Source organism: Nesoenas mayeri (assembly GCF_963082525.1).
Source record: "Nesoenas mayeri genome assembly, chromosome: 2".
NCBI classification, from domain to species: Eukaryota; Metazoa; Chordata; class Aves; order Columbiformes; family Columbidae; genus Nesoenas; species Nesoenas mayeri.
In genome coordinates this window covers 108,496,018-108,516,176 of record NC_137543.1, presented here as the reverse complement: position 1 = coordinate 108,516,176, position 20,159 = coordinate 108,496,018, and the positions used below count along the sequence as shown (strand labels likewise).

The window sequence follows — 20,159 nt, the reverse complement described above, 5'->3', positions numbered from 1 at the left end:
CTTCATCCCAGTGAAGAATTAAACAAATGACCCCAAAACGCCTTGCGAAACCAAAGCCTTACTTTCCAGCATCTCCAAGTTCCTGGCATAAATACTGTGAAAGTGATGAACTGGACAATTATATACACTGGAGTAAGTATAAGATATTGATGTGAGCAAACTCTGGAAACACAGAAATGTCCTCTACCTTTCTTTGCCATGAGTGAATATACTATTCACAATAGAAGCCAGCCCTGCTGTGAGCAGGAGATTGGCATCAATGACCTAATTTTCAATATTCTAGTTCACCTATGCACATTGGCTAGGGTTGTATCCTGCAGGGGAGGCAGGGGGGAAACAAAGAAAAAGGAAAAAAATAAAGAAATAACGAAGTTCAAAAAAAAGCATTCTAACAAGGGAAGCAAAGCTGAAATGTCACTGCAGGCATGCAGTGTTGCGACGCCCCTTAAACCTGGTAGCAGAAGATCTTTTCTTGTTTTGCTATGTTAGATACTAAACCAAATGCCACGTATTCGGATGTGGGAACAATAGTGTTTGGGATTATTCCTGGGAAACAGCAGACACTTCACTACATCCTCTGCAGTGCATCTCCATCACAACAGTCTGCATGGGATACATTGTGCGCAGCTTATTACAGTAGGAACTCAAAAGCAAAGGGCTCAACTCAGGCAAATCAGTCACTGACTTCAGTGCCAGCATGTACGTATCCTCACAAGCACACACACTCTAGTTTCCCTTTTGTAGATGTAAATCTGGCATATGCACATTCTTTGACATTTGCACATATTTCAGAACATCATTTCCTCTGAAATGGAGAGGAAAAATAATTCAGAAACATTAGTAAAGTATTTTAATACTGAGGACTTCTTAATTGTCACTCCAAACATCAGGCATCACAACGGCAGGTGACTTGGAAAGACATGTGGATGTACATCATTTACTGGACATCAGTAATGCATGAGAGAAACACCTCAGAAGTCAAACGCAAGAGGATGATGGATTTGTGCCTTTGTTGCCAGGTTGAGACAAGGCTGAAACACATCACAGAGAGAACCAAAGATAGACATTTTTCCATTTCTGGGTTTTGCTTCTCAGACAGATTGGAGCTGGGGACACACACAGGTGTTACCTTTTGCTCTGACCAGCTTCAGCACTGTGTTTCTGCAACTGTCTTCAAAGTCTACACAACATGTTACAGTGCTGCACTCTGCATCGCAGCCCTGGCCAAACAGTCCCCAGAAACTGTTTGCAAGAGCTGTTTCCACCAAGGTATCACCAGACTATAGTTAATGATGCAACTAACACATGCAAGCCTGACAACATTTTACATGAAATACCTTCAGAGTGATCTGACTTTCATCTGGGCTAACCACCCACCCTTGCAGCAGAAAAGCAGGTATATAAAGGCAGAGGAAAAGCAAGCCAACTGAGATAGTTACACCTTCTTTACCTTTCAGAAAATGTATTTTACAACCTCAAAGAAGAAATGACATAAGAGAAGAGGATGCACTATTTTCAAATGTCTACATGTTGCTGTGAAACTCTCTAGAAATATAGCACTTGGTGCTTTATAAATATTACTCTTTTTGACATACGGTGAAGAGGCAGGGAAATTCAGCTCTCACTTCCAGTGTTACCAGTGGGATTAGAACGTCAGAGAACCCCCTGCTATATCTGCAATATCTTCTCCTTTATTCCCAAGGAATCAAAACCCAGTTTTGTATTCTGGAAGAAGCTTATGAAGAACCAAAGTTAGTTCACTCCAACAGGAATTGACCTCAGTGATTTCCTAAATACTTTGACTAAAGACAAATTATGTAAGTCTTAAAAAAACATGTAACCTAAAATTGTATCCCAGAATACTTAATGAAAACTGATGAAAAAGGAAGGAAGATTATACCTCTATCACCAATGTTAAGCTGATATAGGCAGACATGCCCTTGAGTGCATCTCCTCCAGGGAGCCACAGCTGCACCGGGCAAAGTATTCACAAGCATGGTCAGAGCAGAACATTCTCCAATACCGATAACTTGCCTGTCAACTCAGGCCAAGGAAACGTCCTGGAGGTGATCTGCCCTCTGACCATGACAAGCGAACCCTGTCTCCTGTATTGTTTCTGGTCATGAGGCATCATGGCAACAAGAATGGTAGGAATACAGAAAAGGTGTCCTGAGACCTCCATCATCCACAATGGTTTGCACTACGTGACAATGACAGTGCTCCTCAGCTCCTCCTTCCTCCTTGCACCAACTCTCTGTCACCTATAAGCTAGTAAAAATCTAACCCAAAGAAGAGACAAACAATCCTCTCAGGATGTGGTCTGCACAGTGGCCTTGACAAAAAAGCTCGAGCCAAAGGGACACAGGAAACTATGAAACACTTGCGAGATGACACATTCCCCCATGACAACAGCATAGCCTTCTCTACCTCTACAAGCCACAAAAGCAGAGAACTGGAACATCACAAAAAGAAGGACCATGTTGGCATCTGCTGTCACTGGGGTGGCACATGCACAGCAAGCCTTCACCAGAAACAGCTTCACCGCCAGCTTAGTTTTCCTTCTTTCAACCAGAGTCAGCAAGATTCTTGTTCACAGGCTCACCTGCAGCTATTCTTTGTCCAATGACAGGGCAGGTCTGGCTTTATCTCCCACCACCCATTCGGTAGCTGAGGTAAGAACTAACCAGAGACACCATAATCCCCCGTGGGCCTTTCCCTCCTCAGACTGCAAACCCCACCTCCTGGCCCCAAGGACCTGGATGGCCTGCAATGGACTCCCCGATCTGCCCCTGTGCAGCAGCCCGAGGACACCAGGCCCTCTCCTTCCCCCTGCTCCTCTGGGCTCCTGCCGGCTGCGGGGATGACACCACAGGCAGGGAGCCGAGTGGCTGGAGGGTCACGGAGACTCCCCAACCCTCCTGAGACACTGTGGCCGGGGTCCCCTGATGGGACCCCAGGCCTGGCACCAGGAGGGGGCTGGAGCCCCGGGCACACAGGGGCAGCTGCTTCAATTACAGCAGCTGGCACCTCCGCGGCTTGACCACAGCTCTGCCAGCTGCCGCAGGGTCAGACTGTGCTTGGAGAGGAGAGCCCGGTGAAGCCAGTGCCCACGTTGAGTGGGAAAAGCAAGAGGAGGTTCGGGGAACCTCTGAAAATGCCTCCACTGCCCAGAAAACGGCAGCTGCCTGTCAGGAGCAGGAACAGCTCCCACACACAAGAGGAGACCATGGAGGTGGATCCACCTTGAGAGAAGGACAAGCCCATGGAGATGGATCCACCTCAGGCAGGGCTGCTGGGGCTCTAGAGCACCATGGCCGGGCTGCCTCCAGCACCATGGTGCCCAAAGCACTGCAGGACGATCAGGGGCTCTCAGGGATGCCCCGTACATCTGCCTCACAAGAAGCGACACCACCCCTGCAGCCGAAGTTGGCATCACACCGACCTCCAGCGGGCTGGGCGAGAGGATCAGCCACTGTTGAGCCACAGGTGAGCCCGGATTCCCACCTCCTATCCCCAGCCTTCATGCCAGGTCATCTCTTCTGCCCTGAGCCTTGGGGAAGAGGAAAGGAGAGGGGCTGCCATCTTCTGGCCAGCAGCCCCAGAGCACCAGGATGAGTCCCTTGGAGTCAACTGCAGACCACAGGACTCCCTCAGAGACCATCAGAGATCAAAGGACAGTGCTGGAAACTGCCAGAGACCACACAATAACACAGGAGACCACAGGACACTGCTGGACACCACTGGAGACCGAAGGACACCGATGAAGACCACAGGACACCACTGAAGACTGTCAGAGACCAAAGGACACTCCCAGGAGGTGTTGAGGATGCATCTGCATTAGTTGCTAATTTTACCTTATTCCTATTTACTTCCGACACAATCAGGAGCAACTGACACACCTGCAATCAGAACCGGGCAGTCTGCATCAGGGCTTCAGATAGGCAGGGCCTGATTTCTTCCAAAGATGTCTTTAGTAAACATTGCAATCCACAGGTGCAGTGTACACTCAACACAGGAGAATTGGGACATATTTACAGGAGGCACTGGAGCACATTACTCCTTGGGGAAGAGCAACCAAGCCTCAGAACTGAAAGCAACATTACTGTGGCAATCAGGCGACTGCAGAAAAGCAGGCTGTATGCACAGAAGGTTCTTCCCAAGCATAAGCAGCTCTATAGTTGTTGAAACTGGCCTGAAACACACAGCAGGAGCTGTGCTACACCTTTTTAGCTTGAACCTCTCTGTCCTATGGTCCATCACACTCTACATGCTGGCAACAGCTTTTCTTCATGTTTCTCACCAAGCTATGCAGAAAAAAGGTGTCATCAACAGACAGTGGGAAACACAAGTATTGCCACAGTGATGCCAACTTCTATTTTGTGTAGCCTATGTAAAACACTCATGGTATCAGAAACAGCATTGGCATTTGATTGGGCCCAGTCACATGCAACCATGGGTTTCCCTCATCCTTCTCTTCAACAGTTCCCAGTTACAGAGCTTGGAACGATTGGGGAGTGTTCAAGAAGGCAGAAGCTGCAGCAAGAGCCTCAGCTTCTATTGATATGGGTTCATGTGTGTGCTCTGCACTGCAGAGACTCCCTGCACCTGGAAGGGCTTCCCTTGGCTGCTTCTGCACTGTTGTCAGAGAAGGGACCTCAGTGACATTAAGCACAATGTAATAGAATTGCATGCATTCAAGTACCAGCCACAAAGAGAGCAACCAGTGAAAGGCCATGGTGTAAGGAGAACAGTGCAAAATTATGAACAGATGAACCTCCCTTTCACTGATACGTTTGTCTCTGCGCTTCTGGAAATGCAAGGGCCATGGCCAAATGGGAAAAGGTGAAGCAACAAGAGGTGGGAAAGAGCTGCCACACAGGATCAGACTAAAAGTCATTTTGTTCCCTTTTCTGTCTGCATCAGTAACCAGGATTGAGAAGAGGAAGAGAATGAGATAAACATGTATCCTGTACATGTTGAGCCTTCCCTACCGTTTATTCTCACCACTGAGTGGGCCAGAAACTATCTGAGCTTACAGCTGAACCCAAACTGCACTGACTGATCATCAGTCTGGAATCTGCCTGCAATTTGTCCAACCCATCTTCAAACATATTTCTGTTGTTTGTCTTGACAATCACTCTGGGAACATATTGTGTGCTCAGTATTTTTCTTTAAGTCTTCTATCCATTCCTGTCACTGTTGTCAGACTTTAGCTGTCTGTAGGTTTTCATGTGAGCCAGTTCAGCTAGTTTTGCTGTAGAGACTGGATGGAGATCAGCATCTCCAGAGCATAGCTCTTGTCATTCTCTAATAAGTGGAATAAACACTTTGCTTCTTCACATTATATAGAATGATTTCCAACAAAAGTGAATTGGCAGAATCACTCAGGAGATCTGTGGCAGAGTGAAAATCTGAGCCTGCTTTTCTCATTTATCCTCTTTTAGAGTTATCCATACTTCACCTACCTTCTATTTCTAAATGATTTTATGTCTATACTTTCATTACTACAGCCATGTGAAATGCAGTTTGTCTACAGTGCAAACGGGTTCTGCTGTGGATAATCATAATCTCCTTAACAAGCCAAAACTGTTGTAATCTCATTATGTGTTCAGGATGCCAAGTCCTGTACTTACCGCTATGCCTGTCTTGAAAAGGAGGTAATGGACCGTCTGCGTCACATCTGCAGCATGCATTAGGTTGTGATAAGGATTTTTGTGTTTACTGTAGCCAACCTCCAGAGCTTCCACAAAGGACACCAGGGCAGAAATGGGGATCTGAGGAAAGCAGCACAGACTTAAAAACAAAATAATCACCTTTAATTGCTAGCATTTGGAAGGGAGCATTTTGGTATGAGGTCCCAAAGAGCACTTTGTACTTTACAAATAAATAACCGACAAAAACATCTGAAACAGGCATTCAAGAGAAAGTGAATCCAGGTTATTTTCTCAAACTGGCTTTCCCATCCCTAATTACATTATGGATGATTCTATTCCCACACATAAACACACACAAGTGAGTTTACTATGAAATGCCATCTGGAAGACACATGGAGTCTGAAAAGTAACAGAGAGCACTTGATTGATTGCCCCTGGAAAAATATTTCTAATTTGGCCACAAACATCTCTCTGTTCCCCTCACAACCCCATGGAATACATCTCTGCTTTGCTATTCACATTCAAGTTTTTCTAATGAAACACATCATACAGCAAGTCTGAGATACTCTACGAAGAGGAGTATCATTTATCAGGCCTCTGGCTTTTCACAGTGAAATCCAGCCTGCCCATCTTACAGGTTTGCCATGCTTTTTTGACTCCAAGAGTAGAACTATGCACACTCAAGAAAATGCAATTCAGAGGACTTCTATAGAGGAGAGTACACAGGTAGTGTCAGCTGCAAAATAGGCAACGGGCGACACGGGTTCTCCAGTTTCATCTGTTCAAACAGCAAATACCCTAAAGTGTTCATATTTCCATAGTTAGAAGAGGATTGCTGTTCTCCTCTTGGGTATGTAGATGCAGTTCTAACCAGTTACCTTCTTCAAATATTTCTCATCAGGCATGGGCAGTTCCCAAAGAAGTGCAGGAGCCAGATCTGTAAACCCTTTCCAGCCAAAGTAAGTGGTGACCCTCAGGGAGCGGAAGTGTCAACAGCAGAAGGGACAGTGGACTGTTTGGTGGGGAGACTGATCAAGATCTGAGAGCAATGTTTCTGCCACCCAAATTTAAACCTGTTCAAAACCAGAGGTAGCATTTTATATGCGAAACTCTGTAACAAGTCATAGAATCATAGAACAGTTTGGGTTGGAAGGGACCTTCGAAGCCCATCTAGACCAATCCCCCTGCAATGAGCAGGGACATCCATCTTCAACTAGATCAGGTTGCTCAGCGCACCGTCCAGCCTGGCCTGGAATGTCTCCAGGGATGGGGCATCTACCACCTCTCCAGGAAACCTGTGCTAATGTTCTTCCTTGTATCTAGTCTAAATCTACCTTCTTTTAATTTAAAAACATTACCCCTTGTCCTATCACAACAGACCTTACTAAAAAGTCTGTCCCCATCCTTCTTGTGGGCCCCTTTTAAGTACTGAAAGGCCACAATAAGGTCTCCCTGGAGCCTTCTCTCCTCCAGGCTGAACAGCCCCACCTCTCTCAGCCTGTCCTCGCAGCAGAGCTGTTTCAGCCCTTTGATCATTTTTGTGGCCTCCTCTGGCCCCTCTCCAACAGGTCCATGTGTTAGGACCCCAGAGGCTGGACACCATACACCAGGTGGGGACTGACCAGAGTGGACTTGAGGGCAGAATCACCTCCCTCAACCTGCTGGCCAAGCTCCTTTTGATTAATTTGAATTTGAAACCAAGCTCTCTTTCTTTGCCTGCATGACTGAGAGTCTTACGTATCTCAGGAGAATTACACCATCATTCCCACAAATTTCTCACAGATTTCATGAGGAAGCCTGTTTGGAATGTCACCTACTTCATGGTGTGCCACTGCAATTAAAAGTACTCCTTAAATGATATTTGATCTTGTTCACTTGGCAAAGTGCAGTGCCCACAAGGACTTCACATAGTGCTAAAGTTATATTTTGAATGGGAGAAAGAAGGATGAGAAGGAAGTTGAACAAAATCCAAGATGGAAGAAGACACCCATCTTCTAACTACTAACCTTGAAACGGTTGATCAGATCATAGCGGGTGAGAAGTTCATAGAAAATGAATTTCAGTGCATGATCCCCACTGGCATCATTTAGTGCAAATACATCAAAGGACCACTTGTCTACATTCTGCAAGAGTGGGTAGAAAAAGCAGTTAATATGGTCATCCCTTTTACAATGATCGTTTCATTTTTATTACTTTACATCTATAAACAGAGAATTAGAGTGGCAATGTAAAGCTTTTTTTTAACTTCTTTAATTCTGCTTAACCAATGCGGAGTCAAATTTACTCACCAGTACTGTATGACTTGAATTTAAGAAGCTTCCATTTCAAACAGATATGCTGTTTATTTATTATAAACATAGCAATTCTCCTCACCAGAATTTTACCTGCAAAGGCTGAATCCAAAACCATAAGAATCCTGGTTTGCTTTAGTACCTGAAACATTGGGACGGCCCTATTGTGACTGATTTTACCCTTCTGTGTTCCCTACCCATGTGTTACATCTATGAAAAATAATATTCACTTTGAAGGAAACAGGAGTAACAAAGATATGCTTTTTAATTATATTTAAGCTTCTGGATTTTGCTGTCCTTATAGAGTTTTTCAGACTTTGTGGTGTGAGCAAAGCATTCTGATGCTTCTCTCACGCTTAGAACAGAAAAAGGTGGTAACTTTTTTTGCAGTAAAAAAAAAAACACAGGTACCTGTGGCCATATTTTTACCACTTACTGATCAATCAACCAAAATACTAACTAATTAAAACTAACTTGCTATACCCAAAGAGCAACTTAGTTCCTTCTGATTTTAGTATTAAACCTGAATGGTGATTATTGCAGCTTAAATTGTCCAAAACCAGCATTACCCTAATTTTTTTGTAAAGGTAAGTGAGTCCACTGGGGCTTTCAGGAAACTACAGAACAGTAGAAAATCAAAGTAATGTTAAATTAAGTGCTAACTATGATATAAGAAACAACCTTTCTAACAGAAGAGTAAATAGCTAATTCCAGTTGGGAAAGTTCCAGTTAGCCATAAATGATATATTAATGCTGCAGTGTGGTTAGTCAGGAGACTGAAGAGGGAAAGTTCACTTCCCACCTCATAAAGCTGAGGTATCACGTATAAACCTTCTTGCAGAAGGTTGAGTTCAAATCTCAACTCTTTGGGAAGGCCATGGGAGCTGACAGCACTCATTATTGAGCAAGATAAAGCTCCTTGATCTCAGAATTGGATGTACCTGAGACCCTATGAAGCCTCCTCTCCTCCTCCTAGCAACAACAAGGAAAGGTGCAGAAGGAGTTACAGATAGAGGAATGATCTACAGATTGACCGTGCAGCTGCCTCTGGCACAGGACCAGCTCTCATGCTCTCTTGCCTGCTGATAACTTTGATGTACTTCCCACAGGGATTTATCCAAATGACTCCCCTTAAACCATATATTAAAGATTGACATCTGTACATTGCCATTTTCCCCCACTTTCAAACTCTGTGGCAGGTTACCTCCCATTGCCTTGTGGCACTTTCACTAAGAAAGAAAGATGACCACATTTCACACACACGTGCACAGCTGCTCTCAGTGCAGAAATGAAGGCTGGCTAAACATAATGTTGAGTACTGTTAAGGATTAGAGTTCATCTAAAAACCTGACATTTTTTTCTAGCAATACTAAAAATGTTAAATTACATTTATCTGCCAAGCTCTTAAAGCCCACTCTGTCTTTGTTGTTTGTTGTCATAATCATGTTCCAGGTAAGGACTTGACTTTGAGTCAAATGCAAAGGGCAGTGACCTTCAACTGCCTTGTGGTTGGTCACCCATACATTTCGTAGGTACAGGATTTCTTACATTCTGAACAAGATCAACTTAATTTGGTACCAGGTCTCTCCAGTATGGGCTGATCTTGACAACATTGCTACTTGCACAGTGTTGATTACACACTGCTGAGTGTGCCTCTTGTGGAAGTACAGTCCATGAAGAAGTTAATTTAGTGAGTGAATAACAAAGATGCAGCTCTGCGGTCACCTGTGCCAGTAAATCGCTTGCTGAGCAGCTGATTTTATAAGCTGTGTGCAGCTCACACATTGAAGGTAGGATCGAGCTGCTTCAGAGATTTGTGGCCCAAGTCACAGAAGAGCAATCATAAATTGCACCTTTTCAACACTGTCAGTAGGCGTTGGAGGGACAGAACAACCAAGAGAGGAAAAAGTTCCACAAAGAAAACTGAAGCCCTTGAGCAGACTTAGAAAATGGCCAAGAAAAATAATGCCCAAAGGATCCACTCAGTTAATTTTAAGTGTTTTCCTGTTCTTTCAGTGTTTTTATTTTGTAATTATTTAGTCAAGGAAGCAAATTAATTTAACATTAGCATGTATATAATAATTTATCTTGGGTCTTATGGCATTGAAAATAATGTCTCAACTATGCTGTGATTTAGTTCACTGGAAGGCAATCTTTTCTACTTCTTACCTTCTAAAAATAAAAGGGCTTTGTTTCTTATATATTTTTCCTGTAGCTCATGTTGTGCTCTTACAGCAGATAAAATCTACCAAATCGTGAAACTGCAGAACAGTACATCAGAATTGTTCTTTTGCACAAAATAATGGTCAACCAGATAGACGATGAGTTTCACAGTAGAGCTATTTAGATCTTAGTGAGGGAGAAATCCTTGCTTTTGTCAAGTCCACAGAAGTTATGCTATTGACAATGATCACAGCAGCAACATTGTACCCTGAACAACTAGCGGGGAAATCCTCTTAACACAAACATGAAAGTGTCACAGCTGGCTTAGAGGCTTGCAGCAACACCAGTAATGCTTTGAAAATGAGTGGATTTTATGACCTTAAAAAAAATTTTAACACAGAAGTGACCCTTATACCAGAGAGAAATCTAAAGAGAGGCAGAGCTTCACAGATGTCTTGTGATGAAGGAGAAATACTGTTTTTTCTCCCTAAGGAAAGCAGGAGAATTGAGGGATGGGAAACTTTCTGTACTACACACATCTCTGGGTTGCTGGCCCTGTAGCCTCAGCTGGAGCGTCATAAGCTGCTCTAATGCCACATACACCCACTGCGGTGTAATTTCAGATAGATCCAAGGTGTCTTCTCAGTTCTGTGTCCTTATTAGCTGGCTATTGCTCCACTTCTTGGGGGAATCTAGAGATGAAGTGAAACACCAATTCTTCCTAAATGCTCAATTTCATATCTTTCTGTCTGTCCTTAACCTTGGAGACTTGATTTGTTTTTTAAGCCAACGAGCAGATTCAGGGATAGATGTTATTTTGCTCAACGTTACTGGAAGGTCTGACTTTTTGTAGCCATAGACAAGCAGGAGTCCATGCTGCAGATACTGTGAGTACAGGTTCTGTGTTCAATCCCTGTGTATTAGCTAGCCAAGAAAATGCTGCCGTGACAGCACGGGCATCAGAACAGGCTGAAAAATTCACTAAAGCAGGTAGCTACTTCAAAACCTAGTTAATATGAAGTTCTGTCTCTAGGACTATGCTGCTGAACAGCAGATCACCACAACTTACTGGGCAAATTAAAATACTCATTCAAACGTCTGTATGAATGCTATGTATGGTCACTATTCAAATGAGAGACAAGGCTGATCATCCCTTTTGTGGCAACAGGTCTTGCATAATCACGCCCATGTCATGCAGAGAGGCAATAGGCTACTGCCATAGAAAAATCAATATCCAATATATATGGAAAGAGATGATATTAAAAATAAAATAACTTCTCACCCACTAAAAAGTGAGAGAGAGGTTATGCACCTAGGACTTGCACTGCTACCACGCCATCTGCATTTTTTGCAGAAACTGCAGTATTTCGTTGTTTTATTAAAACAAACCTAATTTTGCCAAGCTGACTCCACAGCTTTGTGTTACTCAGTGCAGATGTCCCATTGGCCACAGCAGCACAAAGCAGAGCACATAGTTAAAAGACAAGCTGGTTTTGATTCCATGTCATGTCAATCCTTGTCCGTATCACCATGACTCTGATTACAGAAATCCAGAACTGCTGAAGAGATGTGTGTGGTACACTCCTACACCCTTTTCTGTGCCTAAACCATCAGCTCATTTTACAGAGCATGTCAAGCAGTCAGGTAGTTGTAAGGTTTTTTTACTTGGCTTTACTGGACTGAAGCAAGGAACAAAATGTACTATATTCCATTTAGGTAAACAGAATTTTAAGAAGTAGTATTATTTCAAAGACAGATGACTTCTTCAAATCATGTAACTCCCATTTCAACCACATCCACTACCAACTCCAAGGCCATCCAGGCAAAGACATGCTCTCAAAATAGTTCTGGGAAAAAATACACCCTAGAGTGCACAGTGGCCAAGCAGGCGTTATTTCACCCTGAGCAAAATTAGTCAATGCTTTTGTTGTCATTGAGATGTTTTAATTTATTCAAGCATGATCAGTTCTCTTCATGACCCTTGATTATTTAAGAACATCAAAAGAGGAGATGCATTCTGTAAAGTTCAAGTCAGTTGAGAGTAGATGATGGGTCTTGGAGGAACTCAGGAGAAGAGGTACCGTCATAGATATGTTCCCTCATAAGGTGGCTATGGGGTATAGTTCTAAAAGAACAAAGACTTCAGATCCCATTTGCAAGAGTGAAGCTAACAGTCGTCAGCCTGCAGTTGGAAAAAGGTGTGCATGGATGCTTTGATTCTGTATGTGAAAACAAAAAGGATTCTGTATCCTAACTGTAGGTCCTTCCAGTGTGGAGTAGAGCAGAAAGATTGCTTCATAAGCTTTACACGTCATGTCTCTGTCTATTGCCCCACACTATAGTCTTTTTTTCACCATTGCATGTCATGGTTGAAATATATGCAACATGAAATCTGCAAAGTTGCTGTGTAGGCAGTAGGTTGCTAACTTGTGTTTGTAGTCCTGACCATTCCTGCCTAAGACAAGAATCTTGCAATTGTTCCATGGACTGAATCTTCCCCCCCCCCCCTCCCCCCCCCGACTATTTCTGACTAATCAGTTTTCCTCTGAAACCTCAAAACTCGTAAAAGTATCATTATTCCTAAACTGATTGTCACCTTGAAGACCTGGAGCTAAACAATACAAGAAATTCCCTTCTCTCACAGCAACTGTTCCTTGTACTTCTCCGTGTCCGTTCATCTGTGTTTTCTTTTCTTCACTGTGGGAGGTTGTGATTGATTCCGGCATGTAACTAAATCCTGAGTTTAATCACTGTCATCTAGAACAGCGCCGTAACCTTCACAACCTGAAAATGGACATAGCCTTGAACTCCATTCTTTCCTTTAATGAAAAGACACTCTCTTAAGCCAGTAAATGATTAATGTATGTGAACCAAACTAAATATTGGAGGGAAGCAAAGGGCAAGTACTAAGACCCCTTTACCAAGTCAAATATTGCAGTGTTATCTTGATGCTTTGCACAGAACCACCCCCAACACCTTTTTATTTGGATTACCTTTAGCACTCCAATTACAGCTGGTGGGTAGCTCAAACCGACCATATTTGAAGTCCGTCTGTACATTCTACCAAGATAAAATAGATAAGGTAACACATAAATAGAATTAAGCAAAACAAACCAACCAACCAAAAATCATAAAGAAATAGACCATTACAGGAGACCTTATGCAGCCCAGGAAACTCTAACTGCAGTTCAGGTTTTTTCTTATTTCTTGCTGCTAAGTTGCACAATATTCTCTATACTATTCTTACCATACAACCTAATTTGAGGCTATACACTCCCCAGTATCTCATAGAACCTGCCAATATCAGGTCTTCATCAGAGGGAAAGGCTACACTCAAAAAAATGTTCCCCATTTTCCACTGCTGACAAAACTACTGCTCTTTCAGTTCCCTCAGTCCTTGCTGGTCCACATGCAAGCTAATTCTGAATGTACTCCAGAAATAATTTGTTGTCGTCAATGAATCAAATCCAGTTTTGTACAGCTGTTACTTTTGTCTGCATTTTTATAAGATTGGTATAAAATCTTTTGGGTTTTCGCCATGTGTGTGTGTTTGAGGGAGAGAGAGAGAGAGAATAGGGCAATAATCAACATCTGCAACCATACTAAGGAAAGCACTGAAGTATGTACCAGATTTTAAACTTGTTTGCAGGCCACACTGTGTTTAACAGGCTTGGTAAGTGCAAAAACACTGTCATAGTCAAAATGCCTTTCCACAGGTCACCCATTTTTGCACCTAGGCAACCCTCCATCTAAAAGGAGATGACGGAAAGTTCTGTTCTCCCATCTGAAATGATCCAGTGTGAAGCCTTCCTTCTATTCCTTTTTAATTTGTCATGTTCTGCACTCAGACCTGAAAAAAAAGTCAGCCTCCTTTGGACAATTAAATTCACCCATTCCCCAAATTACAGAATTTCTTACCCCCTCCTCCCTGCAGTCAGGAGCTCCACAGCCTTCTCTTAAGTGACAATTCAGAGACTCTCTGCCTTAGCTCAGGACAGCCACAGCCCTCCTCTCTGGTGCCATACCGTATCTGAACACTCCCTCCTTTGGGCCACAGTAATTCAGCTCAGCTGGAAAACGACTTCCTGCAGCCATTTACTTTCTTGTTGAGCAAGTCTCCCACTGAGAGTGAGCGTTAATTCAAACTTAGGGGAACCCTTTTCCAAGGAGAAATTACAGGTTTAGTCTTATCACAATTTGCTGCCACTCTTAACAAATGTACCATAACTGTGTTACACAGATAGAGAAAAATCAGCTATAGACATGCCAGAGGAGGCTTCCATGTGTCTGCCTGGCTTGTGGTCCACTGTCTGATAAGCCCAGCCTTCTGCTGGCAAGACGTCACTGCAGTTCTGATGAGCAGTGAAAGGTGCTCTGCTCTTCCGTTCCTGACTTGAGTTTTGCTGAAGAGACCTGGGACCTGCTGTCTGCACGCTGCCTAAAGTCTGCTGACAATTCCACATGCCAGCCCTCCTTCTAGCTTGACAAAAGAAAGTCAGCGAAGAGTGGTTACTTGATAACAAAAGGTAAAATTGGAAGTGAGTCCAAATTGAAAGAAAAGGGTTCAGCAAGTGAAATCAGTTTTAGCAGTAGGTTCTGATGTAAATCACAACAGAGAAGGCTGAGAGGACTCAATGGGGTTTTTGAAATTCTCCCTGAGCTCCAAAGTTTTCATATCAGTCTTGGTCTACAGTTCATTCCAGTAATACTATGATACAGGATTATCTTCTGTTTCTTAGCAGTTCTTCATAAAAAATAATAGACCATGGAGAGGAGGCCTGGTCTGACCAAATTTTAAAATCTGTCATTCTTGACCTAGGGCTATGCAAAGGTGCATGTTCTCTGTCAAAATTATTCCAGCCGTGCTATTACATCTGGTTTTCACGAAGAAAAGATCAGTGTGTGCTGTTTCAGGCTGCAATCTATTACTTAATCCCAGGTTTTGAGCTGCAATCCAGATCTGTGCAGAAGCATCATTAGAAGCATATTAAAGTATTTTTCATTCAATCGAGTAATCTCCTAGTTCTTTGAGGTCTTCTGGCCTAAAGTGCTCTCCTCCATCTCCTGTCACTGTGTCATCACATACCTGGGCAGCTACTACAACAACATAATTACATGCTCCTTTACCTTTCCACAAATATCCCAGCTTGTACTGCATGGACAATACTCCTGAAACGTGGTTTTTCCTCTGTCCTTTTGAGCATCATCCCCATTTGCCGCGTGAAGGTGGAAGCCAACCAGTCCCGGACCTCTGAGGGCACAGAGTCAGACTGGATGTCACTGAGCTCATCTTCTGTGTCCAGTAAACGCCTAGAAGGGAGAGGAAGATGGGTAAACAGACTCCCTTGGAGAGCACTGCAACATTATTAACAAAAAAGAAATTAATGTATATTGTAATTAAAGCAGTTGTTGGAAGTGTTTAGTTTGTCAGCCCTAATAGAACACAATTGTACAAGTCTTCAACAGATTGTTTATTTTCTTGTACAGTTAAATGTCAGATTGTGAAACTCACTACAAGGCCAACAAACAAGAAGTTTCAGCCTTTTGAAGCACAACTATGTAATCATCCACTGACTTCTCATCTTGAGTTCATTAATATTCCTGATTCATCTGCCCTTCAGAGCTCATTTATGGTCATGTCTAACTTCCCAGTTAGTATCCTCTCTTTTCCCATTCTGGTCATCTGAGGTAACTCCACAAGTTCATTTAGCACTGGGGAAATTACACATAACAGAGAGGGGAACTCTTCTGTAACATATTAGCTGTCTACCTCTATAATGACCTGGAGTAATTTTTTTAAATTTTATTTTAAAGACTTCATACAAGTGAAAATATTTAACACTGTGCAAAAGGAACAGAGGAGTAGCAATTCAGAAACCTTCAGAAAAAGTGGGACACAATCATTATGAAAACATTTCTCCAAGAGAATATATACTACATTTATGATTGCTTTTGATCTCCTCACCTGCCCCAGGAAACTTAAAGAAGCTTTTAGATCAAGGATTGAAGATCTGCTCTACACAGAGTACAATATTTGAATGATTAAAAACATTGTCTGTAAGTAATAAATCTTGGCTAAAACAACCTTCCCAACTTAGGTATAAATTACAATTTCGTGTCATTGGAATAGTGCTGATGTCTGTAGTTAACTCACCTGGTTTCGTCAATGTATACTGACTCAAGAACAGTTGCAGCATATTCCAAATTCTTCTTTAAGTCTACAACTGAAGCTTCCCCTCTCTCTAACTGCTTTACCAAGGACCGTAACCTAGATAAAATGAAAACAGAAATCTGATCAGTACAAAGAGATATAGGTTTGAGAGTGAGCATCAGTTCAAAACTGGATCTGGCATCAGACATAGCATACGTGATTGGCAGGTGAAAATTTTTGGAAGTCTATGAGGTTCTTTAAGCTATATAAAAGAAAACAACAAAAATCACTTTTCAAAGGTCAGGCACAATGATGCCAGGCAAACAATATATTTAGGCTCAAATAAGTCTGCAAGTTATGGCTGTCCCCTATTCATACTGACGTAAGTTAAAATGGAAATCACTTGGAATTTAACACGGGAGCTAGGAGAGGGCAATTTCATTCCAGCTGTAAGAGAGGAAGTAACTACTTGAGTAGTATCTGCTAGCAAATGTCAGCCATTTATGATGACTGGTGTACACACATGCAAAATTTTATTAGAGTATATTTAGAAATATCATTGCAGAACTACTATACAAGGTTAGGAATTACTATAATTTTCATTAGATCAAGAGGTCACCCTTATACTGGAAAAATGGGCTGATTCCAATGGGATGAAGTTCAATAAGGCCAAGTGCCGGGTCCTGCACTTTGGCCACAACAACCCCCTGCAGCGCTACAGGCTGGGCGCAGAGTGGCTGGAGAGCAGTCAGACAGAAAGGGACCTGGGGGGACTAATGGACAGTAAGCTCAACATGAGCCAACAGTGTGCCCAGGTGGCCAAGAAGGCCAATGGTGTCCTGTCCTGTATCCAAACTAGCGTTGGTCAGCAGGACAAGGGCAGTGATCCTTCCCCTGTGCTCTGCATTGGGGAGGCCACACCTGGAGTATTGTGTTCAGTTCTGGGCCCCCCAGTTCAGGAAAGACATTGAAGTGCTGGAGCAGGTCCAGAGAAGAGCAACACGACTGGGGAAGGGACTTGAACACAAGCCCTATGGGGAGAGGCTGAGGGAGCTGGGCTTGTTTAGTCTGGAGAAGAGGAGGCTTAGAGGTGACCTCATCACTCTCTATAACTACCTGAAGAGAAGTTCTAGCCAGGTGGGGATTGGTCTCTTCTCCCAGGCAGTCAGCAATAGGACAAGGGGGCATGGGCTTCAACTCTGCCAGGCTGGATATTAGAAAGAAATTCTTTACCGAGAGAGTGTTCAGGCATTGGAATGGCTGCCCAGGGAGGTGGTAGACTCACCGTCCCTGGAGGTTTTTAAACTGAGATTGGACATGGCACTTAGTGCCATGATCTAGTCAATGGACTGAAGTTGGACCAAGGGTTGGACTGGATGATCTCTGAGGTCTTTTCCAACCCAGTCGATACCGTGATTCTGTGATCTATATTAAACAGAATTCATGGAAGTTTTTTTATCAGGTTATTATTATTATCAGGAGGTGGAACAGACTTTCTAAAAACAGAAATTCATGCAGAAGGTGTCTTTCATCAAAGACAATTAATATATTTGTGCAATTTTCTTTTGTCTTTTCCTCTCCTTTACTCCACTTTCTGTTGCAAATTAGAAAAACAAAAAAGGGAAGAAAGAGGAGAAGAAAATGTAAATGTAAAGAGTAAAATCTAAATATTTTAAACAATCCATGAATATACATGCTTGCAATTAGAAGAATAAAATTATCATTCCTTTAAAAGGAGAGTGGGACAAAGATTTGACATGTTGAAATGTTTTTGTGAATGTCTTAATCCTTGTTAAACATCAGTTAAATAAACATTCAGATATACATTTAATAGTGTAGCAGAAATCACAAATTGTAAATTTGTCCTGTTCAAGATGCAAAAATGTAGAGGAGCAGTCATGTCATCTAAAATTTTTCTTCTATGTAGGACTACTCTTCCTCCACAAGGTAATTCAGAGCCAGAACCCAATAGAGGTGCCTGCTCACACTTTATTAAATGTAGTGGGAGCCCAACCTTCTACAATAGACATGTACATGAAGTTCTTGAAATAAGTTGAGTATCTGTATTCCCTTGCTAGCACAGTGCCTCTGTGGCACCAGTGTTTTCAGGAGAAATCAAGTCTCTGTAGGGCTGTATTTCATGGCAGAGCTGAGGAGCGGTCAGTCTGCCTGTGTGCACTGCACCACTAGCTCTTTCCAGTTAGGTTTCCTTCCCCCACTTCCCCACATAAACAGTGAGGTTGCAGAGAACAAAAATCATAAAACAATATCGCTTATTCCTCTGGCTAGGTCACATAAATGCCACTCCTACTGACAGCAGTACTGCTGATGCACAGCTACATATTTATATTTACAAAGAATCTTGAGCAAGGTGTGGACCCTCAGTCTCCAGGATTAACTCATTTGCTTGTTGGCAGTTGCAAAACAAAAGTATTATTCAATACCTCGTTCCTGGTGTGAGAACTGACATGAGAAGGTCAGTGACATACAGATACACTGAATGCAATTCTTCTCATCTCTGTAAGGCAGGTGGAGAGGATCCAACTATGCCAGCACATTTCCCTCCAACCTTGGAACCCAGCTCAGGGAATCCATGGAGCAACCACAGCTCCATGGACAAGAAACAAAGGGTTGGTGCTCCCATACCCCTCTTCTGTGTAACCACACCACCAGATGTGAGCAGCAAACATGTTGTGTTTGATGAGTAGAGCTAGGAAAGATGCTCCCTCAGCCTTCAGGTTGATTCCACCCTTGGGCAACGCACGTGTAAGATGAATTCACCTCCTCCCTAGAGTCAAACAATTGATCCCTTCTATGCATTCCCAACTTTCCTTGCCAATGCAGAAGGGGAGTAATAGGAAAAAAAAGAACAATTTTCACATCCAAACAGCAAGCATTGGCTCATATGCCTCCTCCTTCCTTCATTCCATCTACGAGCAGTCCAGAGGGACGCTTTAACTAGTTACCAGAAACACTGTTTGTACACAAGCCACAGGAGTTAATATTGCAAGAAGAACGTTATCTTTGGCTCCTCCTGACTTTTATTTCATTGATTTAAGTACCCAGCAGCTCTGTGCCACAAGTCATTCAAAATTCATGTTCAGTAATAGCACAGTGAGTAACAGTTGCTTCATGGCACCAACATTCATCATCGAAGAAGATTATGCAGAGTACTGTGTGCATCAATCATTTGGAAAAACAGAAGTACAGTTGTTATAATAAAACCTTGTCACACGATCAGCCACTCTCGTGAAAAAAAATTACATTGTCTTTGCCTTACCATCTATTATCTATAACTATTTCTGAGTCATTGAGTCACAGCAGCTGTTGCTAGTTACCTTTACTAAGTAAGATCCCAATTATAATTTGTCTTTAATGCATTCCATGTATCTCTGTTTTTTTGAAGTAGTCTTAAATGCAACCATAAAGTTAAGGCTAGGCTGTCCCACTGAAAGACATTCAGACAAATTTATTAGCTGAATAATACTGTTTCGGAGTGGCTGAAGTAATTCCAGAATTCCATCAAATTCACCAAACCATTTTGACTGAAATAAAAACATCTCTGCAAACTTTTAACATGTTTTATTTTTAGGAGCTTGTTTTAAAGCAATGGAAGCAGACAGCAAGATGCTGACTTTCCATGTTTACCCCGTAGACCAGTCACTGCAGCAAGGGAGTAGGGTTCAGTCACATGTACCACATCACACAAAAATGCTGAGTGTGTCAGGCTACCCACTAAAAGAAACAACCTCATACAATTATCACAGTCAATTTAAGGAACCCAGTTCATCATTTACTTTCTTTTATTTTAACTGTCTGTTTTCCACAAACAAAATGCTTTTTTTCAACCAAAGCATGTTTTGTTCTGTTCTAGAAAAATTATCATAGACTGACCCAACC

General features: G+C 42.6%; 1 protein-coding gene across 2 annotated transcripts in view; it reads right to left on the bottom strand.

Moving 5' to 3' along the window:
* Window positions 1-20,159, bottom strand: part of PDE1C (phosphodiesterase 1C) — a gene marked incomplete at both ends in the record, with an annotated part of 333,766 nt that overhangs the window by 77,280 nt on the left and 236,327 nt on the right. For both annotated transcript variants that reach the window (XM_080338651.1, XM_080338652.1), the window contains 5 exons: window positions 5,634-5,774; window positions 7,661-7,777; window positions 13,102-13,168; window positions 15,236-15,418; window positions 16,263-16,376. In XM_080338651.1, the coding sequence (XP_080194777.1) occupies window positions 5,634-5,774; window positions 7,661-7,777; window positions 13,102-13,168; window positions 15,236-15,418; window positions 16,263-16,376 (622 nt within the window). The remainder of the gene's footprint in view (window positions 1-5,633; window positions 5,775-7,660; window positions 7,778-13,101; window positions 13,169-15,235; window positions 15,419-16,262; window positions 16,377-20,159) is intronic.